At 33.1% G+C, this 19,157-nt stretch overlaps 1 protein-coding gene and 1 long non-coding RNA gene across 2 annotated transcripts; both read left to right on the top strand.

Moving 5' to 3' along the window:
• Positions 1 to 2,660: 2,660 nt before the first annotated feature.
• On the top strand, positions 2,661 to 4,068 carry LOC140819628 (protein BIG GRAIN 1-like B). The gene has a single exon (XM_073179797.1). The coding sequence runs from the start codon at positions 2,791 to 2,793 to the stop codon at positions 3,913 to 3,915; it is 1,125 nt and encodes a 374-aa protein (XP_073035898.1). The 5' UTR covers positions 2,661 to 2,790; the 3' UTR covers positions 3,916 to 4,068.
• A 13,880-nt stretch (positions 4,069 to 17,948) lies between these two features.
• LOC140820178 (uncharacterized) lies at positions 17,949 to 19,157 on the top strand. Its single transcript, XR_012115367.1, has 2 exons — positions 17,949 to 18,201; positions 18,688 to 19,157. It is a non-coding gene; the product is annotated as an uncharacterized lncRNA (long non-coding RNA).

Genomic DNA, 19,157 nt, shown 5'->3' with positions numbered 1-19,157 from the left:
TTCCTAGTTGCACATATTGTGCTGGTATTAGTACTCAAAGATAAATAACATCGTTATCGAATTCTTATGCAAATTTCAATATACCAATGGTTGCGATTCGATCGGGCTATATGAGTTGAAAAGACCGTACTGTACGCTAACTCTGACTTAAGATTCTTGCAGGTACTATCATGATACATAGAGGATCATGGGGGATACTACTAGACACTCACCATGATCCGATGGGTGCAATTAGAAATGAGTTATGACATTCTTGATCAATGAGTTGATGAAAAGAATTGGGCTAACTAGGGTAAGCCCGAATAAGAATAAATGTTATTCTGAATCACATTGAGACGTGAACCCACGGCTAGCTATATCCCTGAACCATTGAGGGTTACACAAGTATCGGAATTTGTGTTTTTTTAGTTTGATGTGGATCAAACATGATGCTTACAAAGGAATTTATAAGTTGATTTAATATGATTGAAGACATGGAAGTTAGCTTAATTGCTAATTAGGAAGTAGGGGTGGGCATATTTTAGTTAAAACCGAAATAACCGACCGAACCGAAAAATTCGGTTTAAATGGTTTGGTTTTATCGGTTTTTCGGCCGGTTACGATTTCAACATTAAAGAAATTCGATTTTTCGGTTCGGTTTATGGTTTTAATCCCCTGAAAACCGAAATAACCGAACCGACCATATTACTATAGGGATTTTTTGTATAATGAGCTAATAAATGGGTCTTACTCATGTGACAAATCCAATATGGACAATTGAAATTTCAAATTGTTATTGAAACTCATATTGTTAAATGTATTGAGATTTGAGATGTAAAATCTATGTGCATTTTGGAGTTGAAAATTAGAATTTAATGACTTTGTATCCTTTTATTGAAGTGCTACTATTTGAAATTGTATTTCAAATTGTTATTGAAGCTTAGATTATTAAATCATAAGTGTATTGTAATCTTATATGTTCTAGTCATCTACTATCATTGTTTCTTTTTTATATGTTGCATCCATCAAGCATCAAGTGATGTATAATTTTATTTCTTAACAAAATATTATAAAACCGTATATAACCGACCATATAACCGAACCGTATTACAAAAAACCGAACCGAACCGTAATAAAATGGTTTGGTTTTGGACCATATATATTAAAAACCGAAAAAACGAAAAACCGAACCGTTATAGAGAAAAACCGGACCGAACCGACCGACGCCCACCCCTATTAGGAAGTAGAGTGGAACTGCCTATTTTGATTAAAGAGTGCACTAAACTAGCAGCTGCTCAATTTGATAAGTGAATTTTGATTTTCGAAATTTTGATTTTTCAATATACGAACAAGACTTGTATCCTTCATAAATCGGCGCTATCAGATTGTTAATCGGGGTTAAAATGAGTTCGAAATCATTTATTTAATGAATTTGAAATTTACTAATTAAACGTTAGTACTAATAGTGGTGACTACTAACAGGTACAAAAGTCTATATTAAATTAATTAATGAGTTAATTATATAAATTAAATCATGATTATTTAATTTAATATATATATATATGTGTGTGTGTGTGTGTGTGTGCGTATGTATTCATTATATTAAAATTCTCATATTATTATATGTGTAATGTATTTATCAATTTTCAATAATACATGATATATTAATAAAATGAGAGTTTTAATATAATGAAATATAAAGTCTTAGTGGGACAAAGATTTCTAATCTTCGTCGGAGAAGGACTCCGGATGAGATCAGAAGCCACGCTCTATAAATATACTATGAGAGGCCATTATACATAACCGAAATTTTAGCACACAAAATTCATCACAAAACTCTTCCCTTTTACATTAGAAGCTCTCAGCCACCTCTTGTTTTGAACAAGAAATTTGGGCCTGACACTTCTTCCACCGCCCGCTACGCAATCATTGCACTGTGTCCGGATTTTTGAAATTCGGAGGTTATAGTCTCAAGAGTAAGTCTCTTACAGGTCAACCCTACCGATATTCATAATAAAAAGTAATACTCTTAGCATAAAAAGTAATATTTTTTCATGGATGACCCAAATAAGAGATTCATCTCACAAAATACGACCCGTAGACCGTCTCACACAAGTTTTTGCCTAGTCTCAATAGATAAATCGCTTGTGATTTCTAGTGCAATCCAAACATGAAATTCAGTTTCCGATAGTAAACCCAATTAGACGATCAAAAGACGAGTTTCGTTCGTAGGATTTACAAAAAAGACTATCTCCTCTTTAAACCCATAATAGTTTGGAGTCCAAGCGTTCTAAACGCGCAGATATAACAACTCATACACCCTATGAATGGTTTAATATATATACAACGTCCATGACTGTTTCGAATGTCAAAATAAAAATAATTTAAACTTCTGATGTATCTAGAGTGTAAGAAAATAGTGTCCCGACAAGAATTATATTAATCTTATTTTTGAAATATAATTCCTTCTTCTATCATGTATGAAAGCACAAAAAATTCCTCTCATGAGGCCTGCTTTCATTACATAGTGCTCTAGCTTGAAATTTCAACTGTTGATATCCCAATATTCCCATTAGTCTAACCACTTCGCTAATTTCTTGTTCCTAGCTAGCTCCTCAACGCCATCAGCTCTGTGTGACTGTGTGATTATATATATATATATATATATATATATATTCTTTATGTTTCTTTTTACCTATCGATTAATACATGATTTTATTTCCTGCCCATTAAAGTCTGGAGTACACTGGTTCAGTTCTTGATTCCCCTTCAACAGACAATAAGGTTTTCTCGACTATAAAATTACAAGACATGGTGGATAAGTGTGGATATCACAGAAGAGAGATAAGCGACAATTCAAACACAAATCATCCTTCTTTTTCTTCCACACTTCTTGATGAAATTTACCGTTCATTCGATCAAGGGGAAGACGAGAATATTAATGTCATAATGAGGAAGAAGCAGCAGACTAGTGCTGCCATGTTTCGAAGTGAAGAAGAAATTGCAAATTTCCAGCGGGCTTGTATGATCGAGAAATGGATGGAAAAGAAGGTTCGTGAAAAGGATGCCGCTCGGAGGAAATCAACAGCGGCTGAGTCGGTTCTCAGGTCGAGTTCTTGGGACTCCAGCGGAGGTGGAGCTGGATTCTTATCTGAATCTTTCTACGAGAAGAGGCCGAAGTCCATCCGGGTCTGTGATTCGAGCCTTAACAAGGAGAAATCGGCCAGCAAAAATAAGGATGGATTCATGAAGACGAAATCTCGAGCACTGAAATTATACGCCGAACTGAAGAAAGTGAAGCAGCCGATTTCCCCCGGCGCCCGTCTCGCTGGTTTCTTGAACTCCTTATTCACCGCTGCTGGAAACACTAAGAAACCCAAAATGAGTAATTCCGAAACCAATTCTCCAATCTTGAAATCGGCTAACGCCTCAACTTGTTCATCAGCTTCTTCTTTCTCCAGATCCTGCCTCAGCAAAACGCCTTCGTCTAGAGGAAAATCGGCAGGCGGCGAGAAAAGATCCGTCAGGTTCTCCCCGGTGATCGTCAATGAGGATTTTCAATCATGCGGGCACAAATCCCTGCAAGAAGAAATCAACGTCAACTGCAAGAAACAGAATTCGGAAGCCATCAACGAAGAGATGATGGTGCAGGTAAATGTAAAAGAGAATAATCGAAGAGTGGAGGAAGCTGTACGAGATTTTCTGAGAAACTATCAGAAAAATGAGTTTCGTTTTGATCATCGCACAAAATCCCACAACTTGGATCAAGAATATGATGACGAAGACGACGACGCAGCAAGTTATGCAAGTTCTGATTTATTCGAATTGGATAATCTTTCGGCCATTGGAATGGAAAGGTATAGAGAAGAATTGCCTGTGTATGAAACAACTCATCTCCATACAAATCGAGCGATTTCAAGTGGATTGATTCTGTAATTCAAAGATGACTAATTGTAATCATTTTACTATCAATAAGTTATATATTATTTGGTTGGGGTGTTTGTTTTTTTTTTTCTTAAGAGAAATGAATTTTTTCTTTATTTGTTGGTGCTAAAACTTGTGATGATTCAAACTTCCATGTTTGAACAAATGGATGTGTATTGTTTTCTAGCATCTTCATCCATCTCAGATTTTTTTTTTTAAAAAAATGAAGTTGTTGATTAATTTATGGTCTTCCACTTTTTGGGTAAAATGATCGAGTGGGCAAGTGCAAGAGAAATGCAATATTACACGTGTTGGGTGGATATATGTATATTTGAAAAATGATCGAGTGACAGAAGAGGTAAGATAGATACTGGATGATAAACTCTTCTTCTCATCTCAATTGCCTTTCCCTTTTCCTTAATATATATATATATCATTATTTATTTATTTATATTATATTCTTATTATTTGGAGCTACTATATATTCAGTTCTTATCAGAATATTTATATACATGTATGAAGATTATATAAGCCAAAAAAGAAAATCAATGATAGACTTTGGTCCCCAAAAGCTTCGGACATGAATCTGTCGTTAGATCTTTTTGTTGGATGACCAAATCAGTCCAAAAGCTTAAACGAAGTTGTAAGTTTTAACTAATTACAAAAAACAAGTATATATATATATATATATATATGTCCGATCCCCCTATACTGGTATTATATATATCAAAGTAGGATGTTTAATCATATATATAGTTAATGAAGCCACCCGCTCGTATAGCTGTAGCTAGTAATCATAGTATCCCAAGTGCATGCGTGCAACTTTGCATTTTACTAACCAGTAAACATATCTCTTGAGTATAATTAGTATATATTTGAAAAGTTACACGTTATTTTGAAATTTCTAAATTCATCAAGGCAAGACATATATATATTCATACATGCATAGACTAACTAGCTAGTAGCTAATGAATAGTCTTTTTTGAAGTTAGGCATATTGGGAAGTGGGAACGTAATCGAATTTATTAATTATATAGTATGTCCTAACTTGTATCTCTCTCTAATCATTGCCCGAATCTCATCGATAATTAAAATCAGTCGCACTTAATGGGAATTGCATCTATGCACTATCAAAAGGGTAGTAGTAATAAAATAAAAAAAATGTATATTTATCAAGTTTTCTTGTTTTAAGAAAGTGTTTATATATCGATAATTGTAATCATTTTACGGCCGTAAAGGTTGACCTCGCTCGGCTTATTCCACGACATTATATATATATATATATATATATATATATATATATATATATATGTACGCATAAAATAAGTGATTTTTTTTTGGCGTGGGTGTCCGAGATTTAAAAAAAAATTATAAATCATATGATTGAATTCATATATCACAATATACCAAGAATTCATGTCGAAATATCAGAAAATATAAATAACAAGAAATGTATATCAGAATCTATTGTATAAAATCCACAAATTTAAAATTTGATGTAGTATTTATGTACTCGAAATTTTGTACTAGATTATCAAAGATTGTATTTAATAATTATCCAGATTATCTAAAGTGATATGTGATCATTAATTTTTTGTGTACAAAGACTTCCAAAGAGTTCAAATTTCAAGTGATAAATATACCTAATTTTCGATTTTGATATATATTCAAAATTAAGATTTAAGAAGTTAAATGAGGAGATATTGTATATGTACAATTATGTACATATGTATTTCGAAATTCTGGGTATATAATTTCGAATTTTGGGAAATAAAATACAATATAAAGATATATGATAATAGATTATGAATAAATACGTATATATTTGAGGAAACTAAATTATGAGGACTTGCACTAGCACTTGGGAATTGTTCTCTACTCATTTCTAGGATGATAAGTAATGTTTCTTACAAATGTAGCGGGGTTAAATCTTATAGTATTTTCAATTATTCTTTTACCTAAAAAAAGATGGAGTATGGTAGGATACTCCTTAAAGGGAGGTCACCTATGTGTGTGAGGACAAACCGTCTCAAAGAAATACTTATGAAAACAAGACGTGTTCCATGGCCAAAACGAACACAATCGATAAAACTAAATAAAAAAGAATTGAAAGTTATCGTGTATGTATTGTTGTCTGAGTTGCCTGGGAAGTGCCCATGCAGTAGGAGATGGGCTAGGATGACCAAAAAAGGGCTCCCCCAAGAACTGGCAGCACATTCTGAACTAATGAAGCCTTTTTTGGCCTCCCTAGCGACCAATTTTCTACCCAGATTTTCCGGGTAGTGTTGGGAAGCACTGTGGTGCCCGAAAAGTGGCGGCCCAGTGCTTGGGTGCATGCGTTTTTTAGTTTTACTAATATCATTTAATCCAAATGATATCCTTTGATGGTTTTCGTAAGTTTTATTGATCAACAGACACCTATATGATTGAAAAACACTTCTCTTTAGTTTAACAATATTAAATATACAAGATCAAACATTTTTTTTTTTGATATACTAATCAAATTTCTGAAGACATTTGCAACCATCTTGTATTTACACTTCTTATTTCTTATAAAAGAGAGTGTTCTACAGTTTCTGATTGTGTAACTTATGATTTGTAGTTCTACTATCATAAGTTGTAAGTAATTGTATCTTTAAAGTCGATTGTCATATCTCGTGAGCACCATGTGCAGAGAAAATTTGTTTGAAGGACAAAAAGTTCTCTTTTGACTCTACTTCAAAATTTCTAATATAATTTTATGAGTCATGTTATCTTCAAGTTGTAGATATGATGGTGTTATAGAGAAATCCTTACCAACATGTTCATCTTGAAAAGCTCTATCTCCTTCACTTTTTTTCTCTCACATACATGATATACATCCACATTGTGCTTTTTTCTTAAGATATTGTAAAGAAAAAGAACTTTGAGATGGAAAAGTGATAGCTTATTCACAATGAACCATCTACATAATTGACCAAAATATCATTCCCTCTAGAATTTTCCTAATTTAAAGGACACGCTCAATAATACCATATTTTACAATATTTACATTCCAATATTATATCCCAATACTCCCTCTTAAGTTGGAGCATGCATATTCTGGATGTGCAGCTAGCAAAGTAAATACTCAGACTATGCAGATTCTGGATGTCCAGCTTGCGAAGTAAATGTTCAAACTGTTTTTTCCACAAAGCTTTGGTGAAGATATCGGCCAACCATTCATAGGTTGTGATATATGTTGGTTGCACAATTTTATTATGAATCGCAACATGAACGGAGTGACAATCGATCTCAATATGTTTGGTCCGCTCATGGAACACTAGGTTTGCAGCGATATGTAGGGTTGTGTGACTATCACAATATAGTCTCATTGGATTCGGGTGATACACCTCGAGTGCCAACGACAAATCTTTCAAAAAATTTAATTCGCAAGTGGTTGCTACCATAGACTCTTATCAGACAATCAAGTTTGCTTTCATATTATGTCACTTAAAGCAATATTGTATATTGTCTATTATCAGAGGATGGTGAGCCATCGAATTTCCATGAGACTACTCAAAGCTCAGATGTATCCTTGTGGATGATAGCATTACAAGAAGAGTTGGAAACATTAGATAAGAATAAAACTTGAGATCTTGTTATTTTATCTATGTTTAGTTTGAGAATTCTTGGGATGCAGAAAATTCTATCAGGGGAAGATATGGCTATAACTTTGATGATTGTCGTTTAAGGGTTAGTTTAGCCAACTAAAGTTTGATGTTACTTTTCTTATTAGAATTTCTTTTTTGGGTTGTCCGAGTGTTGGGGCCATCCCCATCTTTTCTACCTAAAGTTTTTTAACCCCTCAATTTAGGTTGAGCTTCAGCAAGGTGGCATGATTGTTTTGATGGTTACTGTGTGGGCAATGGGGTTGGAAGTCGCTGTTGGGATAGCGTATTCTCGCACCGAAGACACAATGGAAGTTTAAAAATTTTGTTCTTGGGCGTCGTGTGTTCAGAATATTGATAGGATATTTAGAATTATACATTTGTATTCTCAACGCTGGACTCCTAATTATTCCGGTGTTTAGGCGAATATAGCCCTTCTTGTATATCCCTACGAACAGCTCTTCTCCTTTGATCGTCTAATCAGGTCTGCGATCAAAGACTATCTTCCTTGCTTGGTTTGCACTATGAAATCCAAACGATTTATACGTTGAAATTGTAGCCTCCGAATTTCCAAAATCCAAAGAAAAAGCGACGCAGTGGTGGAAGAAACGAAATTGGCCGAAATTTTCCTTGATTGACAACAAGGTGGCCGTGACTTTTCTTTCAAAAGATAGGAATATTTTTAAAATTTTGTGCTTAATGATTCTTAATCAATAATTAACCAAATAATTATTGATTCTTAATCAATAATTAAGCAAATCTAATTTATTTTTTGGGCAAAATTTTCTTCCATCTTTCCTTAAGGTGGCCGTGAGCTTTTTTGTGAAATTGGGAAGGATTTTGTTTTATTTTGTACAAGAAAACAACTACTATGCATTAAGCCCCTTATGGTGTATATAAAGAGTGAGACTCATAATCTAATTAGGAGTCTCTCTCCCATAAGGACTGGAAGTCTTTGTGATATTAAAACTCTAAATTTCATTATATTTAATTCCCATAGTATTAATATAGTATGTTAATCAACTCTTGATAATAAGCAAACTAGAAAATTTTGTCAAGGATATCTTGTATAAGACATTGGAAAAGATACCTTCAGAACGATTCAAATGTGTTACACTGCCAAAGACATCTAGGATAAACTGATGCAACTATGTGAAGCTAACGATCTAACAAAAGAAAACAAATTGTCTGTTGTTATTTAATAATTTAACCATATCAAGATGAATGTTGGAAAATCTATGTCAGACTTCGGTGAAAGAGTGTGCATCATCATTATTGAACTGGATGCTCTTGGCAAAGAATAACAATTGAGAAATAGCATTGAAGGTTATGAGGGCACTCCCAAGAGAATGAGATATCAAAACAATAGCTATTCGAGAATCAAATGACCTTAACAAAGTTTAATTGCACGATCTGTTTGCATAGCTCAAAGAATATGAATTCGAACTGGAAACTAGAATGGATGGTGAATCTTCAACCAAACTGACAAAGACTTTGACTACTGCAACTAATGTATAAATTTTCTCAAAATAGAAAGTTATCCCGAGCAGTTGAGAAGTGATGCAATGTCACTATTTGTAAGAAATTTGGCAAGTTCTTAAGGAAGAATTAGAATGACTTCCAAAGCCCAAGCAAACACAAACACCACAAGAAATAGTCCACTGATGAGTACAATGCGTATTTCAACTGTGGGAAAGTTGGGAATTTCATAGCCGACTGTCCAAAGCGAAAGCAGGATGGGAGGAGGCCAATTGACCAAGAAAGCCGATATCATGACAACAAAAAGAAGTTCAGGATGACGGGAAGACATTCATAAAGAGAAAAAACAAGAAGTGTTGGTGGCTGAAGATAACAAAGCCAATTTGGCTTATTTTGATATTGAATCATCCGAGTGAGATTGCTCCTCCAGTGAAAGTGATGAAGATGTAGTACAGTACCTCATGGTTGATTTGAGTGGAATCTACCTAGGATGACATATTTTACTTTAAATCAACTGATTTTGCACCAGATGATCTCATCACTGCACTCGATGACATGGTAATCGAGTACAAGAGACTTTATCAATCATTCGAGGAAGTGAAATCAAAGCAACCAATCCTAACTGACAATGATGTTAGGCCTAACTGGGAATGATGAGGTAAAGTTTTAGGTCCTAAGGCAGGATTTGCAAAGATGAAAACTGAAAATGAAATAGTACTGAATGAGCATCAGTAGCTTATTTTTTATAATAAGAAATTAGCTGAACTGATTAGCATTTGGAACAAGTCGTCATTAAGTCTTTAAAAATGCAGGAGTTGCAAAAGCACTCATGAGACAAAACTGGTATCGGCTTCAGCATCAATGATATCAACTCCACTGATTGTAGTACTGAAATGTTCATTACTCGTTTTTCTTTAAAATTTATTAGAACTTTTTTCATCTCTTCGGCCGAAATGATGCGGTACACACACATATTTAAAGTACTTATGCACCATTTAAAATAAACCAATCAACTATTATTTTAAAATACAAAGGAACTCAATTCAAAACAGTAAAATCATAAATCGTCAACCAAACTTAAATTAACATTTTACCAAAATAAATCATAAACTCTTAAATCTCTCAAAACCTCTCAAAAGCATATAGGTCGTAAAATATTAGAGTAATCGTAAATCATAATGTGGAAACTAGCGACCTCTGGTTGTGTGCACCTTCAGCCCAAGTAGTTCAACAATCAAGACCTCCATCAATATCAAGTTCTCATGCATCGATCACACCTAGTGAGTCTATTGACTCAACAAACCTTAATCATGATAGCAAATACTACAAATACATTCAGAAGCAATAATGAAAATACTTTTAAGAAAATAGTTTTTCATAAACATGCATAACTTAAACATTTTCCTTTCATCATATACTTTTCATTTTCATCATATATGTATATGTATATCTTTTTATTGAATTCAGATCCTCAATTGTGACTTTCATATTAGTTGTAGGTCGATGGATCCATCTACGTATTACCACGGTACAGGACGGTGGGGACATCAGCGACACTCTCACCCGTCAACTGATCCTTGGGCTTATATATCATCGTATCATCGTATTAGTCACAATCAATTCACCTCCTTCAACTTTTCGTATTTCCATCACTTATAAAATCCATGCACTATAAATCATTTTTCTTTTAAACCAAGCATGCAACATGTCTTTTAGCATTAACGTTTCATCATAAAATTCCATAAACATTTAAAATAATCATTTTAACATTTATTACAACATTCATGGCACTGTCAGGACGTCTAACATTTTTCATGTGTAAAATGACCGTTTTGCTCCCGAAACCCTAACTTTCTCAATTTATGCTTAGACCTTAAAATGACGACCCAAATTCATCCAAACTTAAAATGACACCTTAAAATACACCCATAAATATTTCTTAGACGTAAAATTTAGCTCCTTGACTAATTTCCCAATTCGTATTTAAACTTAGACGTACATCCCGGTTTTGACTCGTATTGACTCGAAACTTAACCAAACTTTTCCAAACTTCAACCATAGCTTAATGACACCTAATTATACTGTATACAACCAAATCAAACCAATTAAGACCATCTAACAAGCCTATACCAGCTACTGAATTTTTGTTCCTATTTGGACCGCCCTTAACTCATATCACCCTCAAAACTTTCGAACCTAAACCCTAACCGATTGGACCATCCCATGACCAACCATCCTAGGACCTCGACTGAACCCTTTAGGATCCACTTAGACTAGCCCTTACGGGTCATGAACGTAAACGTGCATGGTGCATCCCAAATCGCTCAGCCATGGCTAGGAAGAACCCTAGCCATGCGCCTTCCATATCCTGCCTCTCCAGCCTTGCATGGACCACCATGGCTGGATGATATGACACTCATGAGCCCAGGCTCTTGCCTGGAAAGCACCATGCACAACCTCCTTCCTAAATCACCCAAAATTCGAGCCCTAGCTCTCCTTAATCCCACAAATCGTGCAGCCCTTAGGTTCCCACGTTCCAGCCTTGAATCGTGCTTGTATGGACTCTTAAACATGTGGAAAAACATTTCTTCAAGTACCTCTACCATGGCAGCCCCTTTGTGCATCAATAGCAAGAGTTTTAAAATATGAAAACTCTAGTTTTTTGCATATTTAGACATAAAAACGAAAATACAAGTAGTGCATCATATTTTTCATGCAAGAATAATTAAATATACATAATATGGTGTGAAAAATGTTTTAAGAAATATTAAGGCGTGCCTTTGCCAAGCTGATGAAGGATAAGCTTGAAATGAGCATCATGGACGAGCTGACATTCTTTTTGGGCTTACAAGTGAAACATCTAGACTCTGCAGTTTTTATCAATCAAGTCAAATATACTAAAGAGTTGCTGAAGCGTTTTGGAATGGAGAATTTCTCAGATTTTGAAACCCCATTGAGCTCATCAGTCAATTTTGAAAAAGCGAATGAGAAATATCGGTCGAGATAATAATGTATCGAGGTTTAATAGTGTCATTGTTGTATCTAACTATCAGTCAGCCTGATATCATGTTTGCAGTTTGTATATATGCTCGTTTTCAATTTGGTCCCAAAAATTCTCATTATTTACCTATTAAACACATATTTAAATATTTGAAAGAAACTTAGAGTGTAAGAATCTGGTATCACAAGGACTCATTTTTCAATTTAGCTGGTTATTCAGATACATATTACGTAGGATGCAAATTAAATAGAAAGAGTACGAGTGGGACTTGTCAGTTCCTTGGAGACCGATTGATTTATTGGTTCAGTAAGAAATAGGCATCTATTGCCACCTCAGTCACCAAAGCTGAGTAGCTATCCCAAAAGGAAAATGGATCTTTACTCCAGTGACTCTGAGGCAGTCACTAATCACAAAGATGCCAAGAACTTCCAAGACTTTCTATTGCAAGTCTATTGATGTCGAAACCTTTTGCAGTTGTCCCGGTTTCTCAAGTGAAGAGTGGAAAAGATGTGACAATTGCTGAGGTCAAAACGACAATGATGAAATATGCTAAAAAAACCATTGGCTTCCAAAGCCCAAGCACCAATTATTCCATCACCTTCAAGGGTAATTCCTATACCAGTTCCTCCTCCGTCTCCTCGTACCAAGGGAGTTGTGATCCGAGATCCCATCCAGTCAACTCGCTCAACACTGACTTCCACGTTTTCAACAACCTCAGTTAAAGGAAAAGAGCTGATGATATATTAATCCGATCCTATCTCTGTAGTTCAGACTCAAATTGATCTACTTGATGATGAAGTCAATGAGTATAAAAATGAGGAAATTCACATATTTGATAAATGGGTAAGTATCAGAACAGTGAAACAATTGGAAAAACTGAAGAAGAAGAAGACTTCGTATAAGGCAGTATACCTCGAGAAAAACATATTAAAACTAATCAAGACTCAAGATATTGGAGAAGCCCTCTAGAGGAGATCTTACTTTATGGACCCCATGAAGATTAAAAATTTGACTCAAATTTGTGTTGAATGAAGACAAAATTACAAACCCCTGCATACCATGACTTTTGATGATATTGAAATAATAAATCAGCTAGACATGGATCTGTTATCTTTGCAGATGAAAATGAAGTTGTGGGAGGATGAGCATGTTATGGTGTTTCCAATTAAGAAGAAAGTAGAAAATAATGTTGAACAACCAGAGCAGTAGGCTCTCCACCAGTCGAAGAAGTAGTTCAACCTCCTCATCAGCACAAAAACCTATCCCAGAGGCTCCTAGAATCACTGGATCTGAAACTTCTTTTTCCTTCCGCTAAGGTAGATTTCTTTGGCAAATGTTAATGAAGTCTTACAATATATTTCACAACAATAAGAAGATGTTGGTAATGAATATGATATGCCCTTAAGCAGTACTTTTATTTTTCTCTTATGGTGATCAAATTGAATGCATCAAAGGCTGCTAAAGAAGTGGTTATTCCAGTTGAAGAAGTCATCCTACCATAGGAGGTGATGATGACAAAAACAGATGTAGCAATCTTTTCTACATCTATTGCAAAAGAAATAGTCGAGATGGTAATTTTCAATCAAGAGAGTGTTGAGATATTGCGTAAGTATGATAAGGCAATACCCGATGTTATTCTAGCAATCCCCCAAGAAATGACTTCTCATATTGCTATAATGTCTGGTTCAAAGCAAATCAATCAGGTAGATTCACTTGGTTCGATTGCTGAACAAATTAATCAGGAAAATTCTAATAGTTCACCTAAAGATAAATCCAGTCAAACCGGTCCAAATATCATGATGATAGAACTGGTAGGGCCTTCGAACAATAAGGCTACAAATCTTAATCTTTCTATTGCCAAGGAGATGCCCTGGCCTTCCCCGTTCTTAAAAGAAATCAATTGAATACTATGGAAAATGTGGAAGAATTCAGAAATAAAATGCTCAAAGATGTCTCTGATCTAGCTAAAGATTTTATGGGCATGTACAAACAGCTAGAGAGTATAAAAAAGATCCAAGCTACATCAGCAAGTCATCTGGCTAGAAAAATATCTGCAAATCACTTTCATATGGTTTCTAAAGTCTGACAATGCTCATCTTGATCTTACAAAAACCATCATTGTAGTAGAATCATCTCTCTCCGAAAAGGTTGGTGGCATTAATAATCAACTGACTTAAAGTGCTTACATACCCGAAAGAATATTGTTGTGTTGACAAAAACAAGAAAGTAGCAGGTTAGAAGAAAACTAAATCTAGCAGTCAAGGTATGGTAACCAGTAAAAAGAGAGCTAAATCTAGCAATCAAAGGTCAAAAAAGATAAGCTCCAAAGCAAAGTGATCATTCAAGAAATCCAACTGATCCTAGTAGCAAGCACTCACACTCTGGACATAAAGAATATCAGAAGAAATAGTGTTTTCCTCTATTAATTTATTTAATTCGAACCTAAACCCGAGTCTCGCAGACGTTGAATACACATTTATTCTTTCTCTTTCGTCTCTTATTCTAAAAATAAGAAATAAATGGAAAAAAGGGAGGGGTAAGGATTAGTCATAGATATTTGATTTTTTCTCTAATCTTCTTCACTCCTTCCGAGGTCAATAACTAGAATGAAAAAAAGGGGAATGTCAACGCATCCGGGAAAAAACGATTAATCTCTATCAATAGACCTGCTAAAGCCCCGAACCATAGCGTACTTAGTACTGGGGCCACGGAGAGATATGTTTTTAGATCTCGCATGGAAAAACCTCCTTTTTTATTTATTGTAATACATAAAATAAAGATAATGCATATATATCAGATGCATATGTAGTTAAGGGCCACTTAGAGTTCTCCACGAAATCCCTAATTCAAATTGAAATGTACAATGATCCATAAGATTTTTCTTTTCTTATTATTATCTAAAAAGACGAAATGGGCAGAAATTTCTGTTTCTCAAAATTGTATTTTCCTAATGACATACATAAGAAAATACAAATTGAGATAAACCTTATTTTTGTTAACAAATTTTCTCTAAATGTAAATTCTTCATATCTTCATACGATGATTCAAATACTCAACTTTGCCAAACACAAAAAAGGAGAAATTATTATGACACTTATGTTTTGTTGATTTAACAAGGCTACTGATTCAATAAGATAAACACAAAGCCTAAGCAAACTGAATTCAAAGAAGAAAACTAATGATTCATGCGTATATATGTTTATCAAGCAAAACTCTTAGATAGAGCCTGACTTTTGCTGAACTGAAAAATAATTGATGGCAAAGGAATACTGCTATAAAATTCTAGCTGATAACATAACAACTGATGGAGCATCTTGCATCCAAAAATCAGTCAATCATCAACAAAAACAACAATTCTCTGCCATCTCTTAGATTAATCAGAGTATAACTGAAATTTTGGATAAAGTTTTACATACTAATAGTCTCTTATTTCCAACAGAGTGTCAGAAATCCGTGAGCATAATTAGTTTACTATTGTCAGAGTGGATAGTGACGTGAATGGCTACTTCATCTGAAATGGATATCAAATTTGATTTTATCGACCGTTGAATTATAGCCTATAAATAGAGGAATATATCAGTCTTCTATATAGATCTCTTGATTGCTTACATTTCCAATATTCCCATATATTTGTGCGAAAATAATTTTCAATCTTTTCAGAGCCCAAATGATAAAAGAACCACGTGGATCTTATTTGTGCTTAGCTTTTCACTTCTGTAATAATTGTAATCTAAAAGTTAGTATATTGTTCAGTTTTGTTAGAAGAAGTTACTAAAAGTTTCAGTTAAGTTGTCTGATAAGACCTATTCAATTGGGCAGCTATAAAATTTGTAAGTGTCAAATTCTTTTAGTGCAATTCTTCCGCAGGAAAGAAGATGTGACGTATGTGTTAAATTCTCCGAACATCGAGAAAAAAATATGTGTCGTTTATATTTAAGTTAGTCTATCTTTAATTATCCATTTGATAGCATTGCCGATTATATTCAAACCATTTTCAGTGTTCGACATATTATATGAGCATTTTTCCGCATATCAACTCTCTGTATGCTTATTGGATACTCAATTGACAATAATTACATTTTAGTTTTGCTAACTCGGCTGAAATATTTTTATAATTACTGAGATAATTTATTCACCCCTCTAAATTTATCTCTGATCTTAACATCATTATCAATACAATTATGGATCATCAATTTCAATACAATTAATTAATCTTTATTACACAAAAATGCTATACATTCTGCCTTGTAAAAAGACTTTTTTATTCGTTATAAAAATATTTTTTTATTGCAAGAACAATTTTTAAAAGATTTTATTCACCATCTCTAAATTCTAATAGATCTCACTACTATATATCATGGAAATTTTGGGATGGTGTGCATATGGTTTATTCCAACATTTTTATTTTTAGTCCATGAGATGTTTATAAGATATTAAATTTGTAATATATCATTATTAATCATTAAAAAGAAATAAATTTATATAAATTATTTGTAAAGATTTAAAATAAATAAAAAAACCTAGTTGAGAAAATTATAAATGGATTTCTTGAAGTGTTTTTGAGAAAATTTGATTGATATTTACAAGATAATTACCTGGTTTTCTTTATTTATTTTAAATTCTTAAAAATATTTTTTTGTTGTCAAAAGATACGAATTAATTTTTATTAAAGTTTTCGTATATTGAATATTATCGTCACAACAAAATTCTTTCAAAATAACAAAGAGTGGGCCTTATGTGATCCGTGAGACAGATCAACCCTACCTATCTATATTCACAATAAAATTTAATACTCTTAGCATAAAAAGTAATACTTTTTCATAGGTAACACAAATAAGAAATTCGTCTCACAAATACGACCCGTGAGACTATCTCACACAAATTTTTCCCAATACCAAAATATTTATGTTTCCAAAAACTATCGAAGTAGTGTTTAGGAAAACTTGTAATTAAAAAATGTTTTAAGCTCCAAGATTTCTTCTCCTCCTTTTATTTAATAATAAAAAATTTAGTATGAATTTTAATATCTAATTAAATCGATAGTCTTTGGATTATTATTACTAAAATTGAATTTAAATGATATATTATTATTATTTTTAGCTTACTATAACTAGGAACTTATGGCCTAATGCTCGAAATTTTAATAAATATGATGGATGGTAGAAATAATTAAAATGATATAACAGATAAATTAATAACATTAATTAAAAAATGCAAAAACTTGTGTGAGACGGTCTCACAGGTCTAATTTGTGAGACATATCTCTTATTTGGGTCATCCATGAAAAAATATTATTTTTTATGCTAAGAGTATTATTTTTTATTGTGAATATGGGTAGGGTTGACCCGTATCACAGATTAAAATCCGTGAGACGATCTCACGTAAGACTCACTCATTAAAAAATGATATTTTCAAATTTTGGGATAAAAAACTCCAGTTAAATAGAAATAACTGATCGAATCGACTAAATTGAAAATTTTAGTTTGTTAAAATTCTGAAAGTTGGTTTCAGTTATTTTATATAAGAGATTAAAATAAGATAACCGAAGCTTCAAAAATTTTATTTTTTTCCTTAACCTTGGTTAATTTTAATACAAACCAAAATAGTCCATTTGTATTTGGTATGATTTCTATTTTTGAGTTAAATCAATTTTTCAGCCATTTCGGTTAAACTGAAATTTTGGTGATATTATTGTGTCGTTAAAATTTCCTTAACCTTTTTCTTATTATAAAAAATTATCTTCTTATTTTTTTATTGCAAGAAACGTTTATTATAGATACTAATGTTTTAATATGCAGAGTCAGTTATTTATGTCTTATAATATAATTTTTAAATAAATATAATATTTTACAAAAATGAATTGTTTCGGTATCTCAAATCTCATTGGATTTTATTTCCAAAAATACTCTCACAACGGTCAAATGGCCAAAGCCACACGGTAACACTTCAAAGCCCATTGATCCATTATCCCTCTCCGCTCCTCTCCCCCAAATTCGCGCTGATTTCTCCGGCGTTCAAGAATCGAGTGCTTGAAAAGGCGAGAAGACCCATTTGATGCTTCCCCCAAATTCAGCCCAATTTTCAAACCTAACGTTCTTATCGATTATCCGTCTCCACTCCTCTCTTCCTACTTCTCGCATCGAGTTGGACAGATTTCTTGGCATTCAAGAATCAACGATTCTTGATTAGGTTCGCGTCTTCTCTTCCTATCACAATAAATTTCGAAGCAATATATTAAACTTCAGTGTTCGAATATTATTCTGTTCATCGTGTTTCAAAACTTTTGAAGCTGATCATTACACCGAGTTTTGAACTTTTAATTTTGTTTCTGGTATTCAGCATTGTGTTGAAATTTTTGTTTGACCATTAGCGATGGAGTTCTGTAATTAGATGATTTTTTTTCTCAAATTTATCGATGACATACATGAAATACTGATGAAACACCAGTGAATTGCTTTCTTGGAGATGTTTTGACCTTGTTATGTTTGATGTTGCTTGTTTATGTTGATTTTTTTGGTTATTTAATGATCTTCGCTGGAAAAATATTGATGATTGATATATTTTTTCATTTTTCTTCAGAAAATTTGTAAAACATATTTAAAATTGAATATTCTGTAAGTGGAATGTTGTTGTTGTAAACTTGTGTCGCTAACGTTATGGTTTTCAATTTTGAAGTTATTTGGGAAATCATGTTTCTTGAGAGGTTTGGCGCTGGTCTTGATGAGGCGTTATCTGCTAAGGTATAAAAATTCATATATCATTAAATTTATAATGTAGTGCAAGAAAGTATTATAGTTTGCAATAGTTATTCATGATTTATAGAAAATCATAATCATAAATTGGAAATCCATGTGATGTTTATAAAGTATGAAAAGTTTCATTTATCATCATATTTATATTCTAGTACTAGAAAATATTTCAGTTCGCTATTATTATTGATGATTAATATAAAAAACTATATCATAAATTGGTTTGGTTTTTTAATGTATTCTCGAGAAAATTTGATATGTATTGCAGGATAATCAGTGGGTTTTTTGTTTTTTTTTAATCCTTACAAATAGTTATTTTATTGCAATTTTGTTTCATTTCACAATGTTGTACTTTTATGTAGATCTGACAAAAATTTGAGGATTAATTATTTTTTT

Source organism: Primulina eburnea, chromosome 18 (genome assembly GCF_022965805.1).
Source record: "Primulina eburnea isolate SZY01 chromosome 18, ASM2296580v1, whole genome shotgun sequence".
Classification (NCBI taxonomy): domain Eukaryota; kingdom Viridiplantae; phylum Streptophyta; class Magnoliopsida; order Lamiales; family Gesneriaceae; genus Primulina; species Primulina eburnea.
The sequence above is the reverse complement of the archived record's forward strand: the minus strand, read 5'-3'. Positions and strand labels throughout refer to the sequence as shown.

Bases quoted from the DNA above. Each gene is read 5' to 3' on its own strand.
- LOC140819628 (XM_073179797.1), top strand. From the start codon at position 2,791: ATGGTGGATAAGTGTGGATATCACAGAAGAGAGATAAGCGACAATTCA.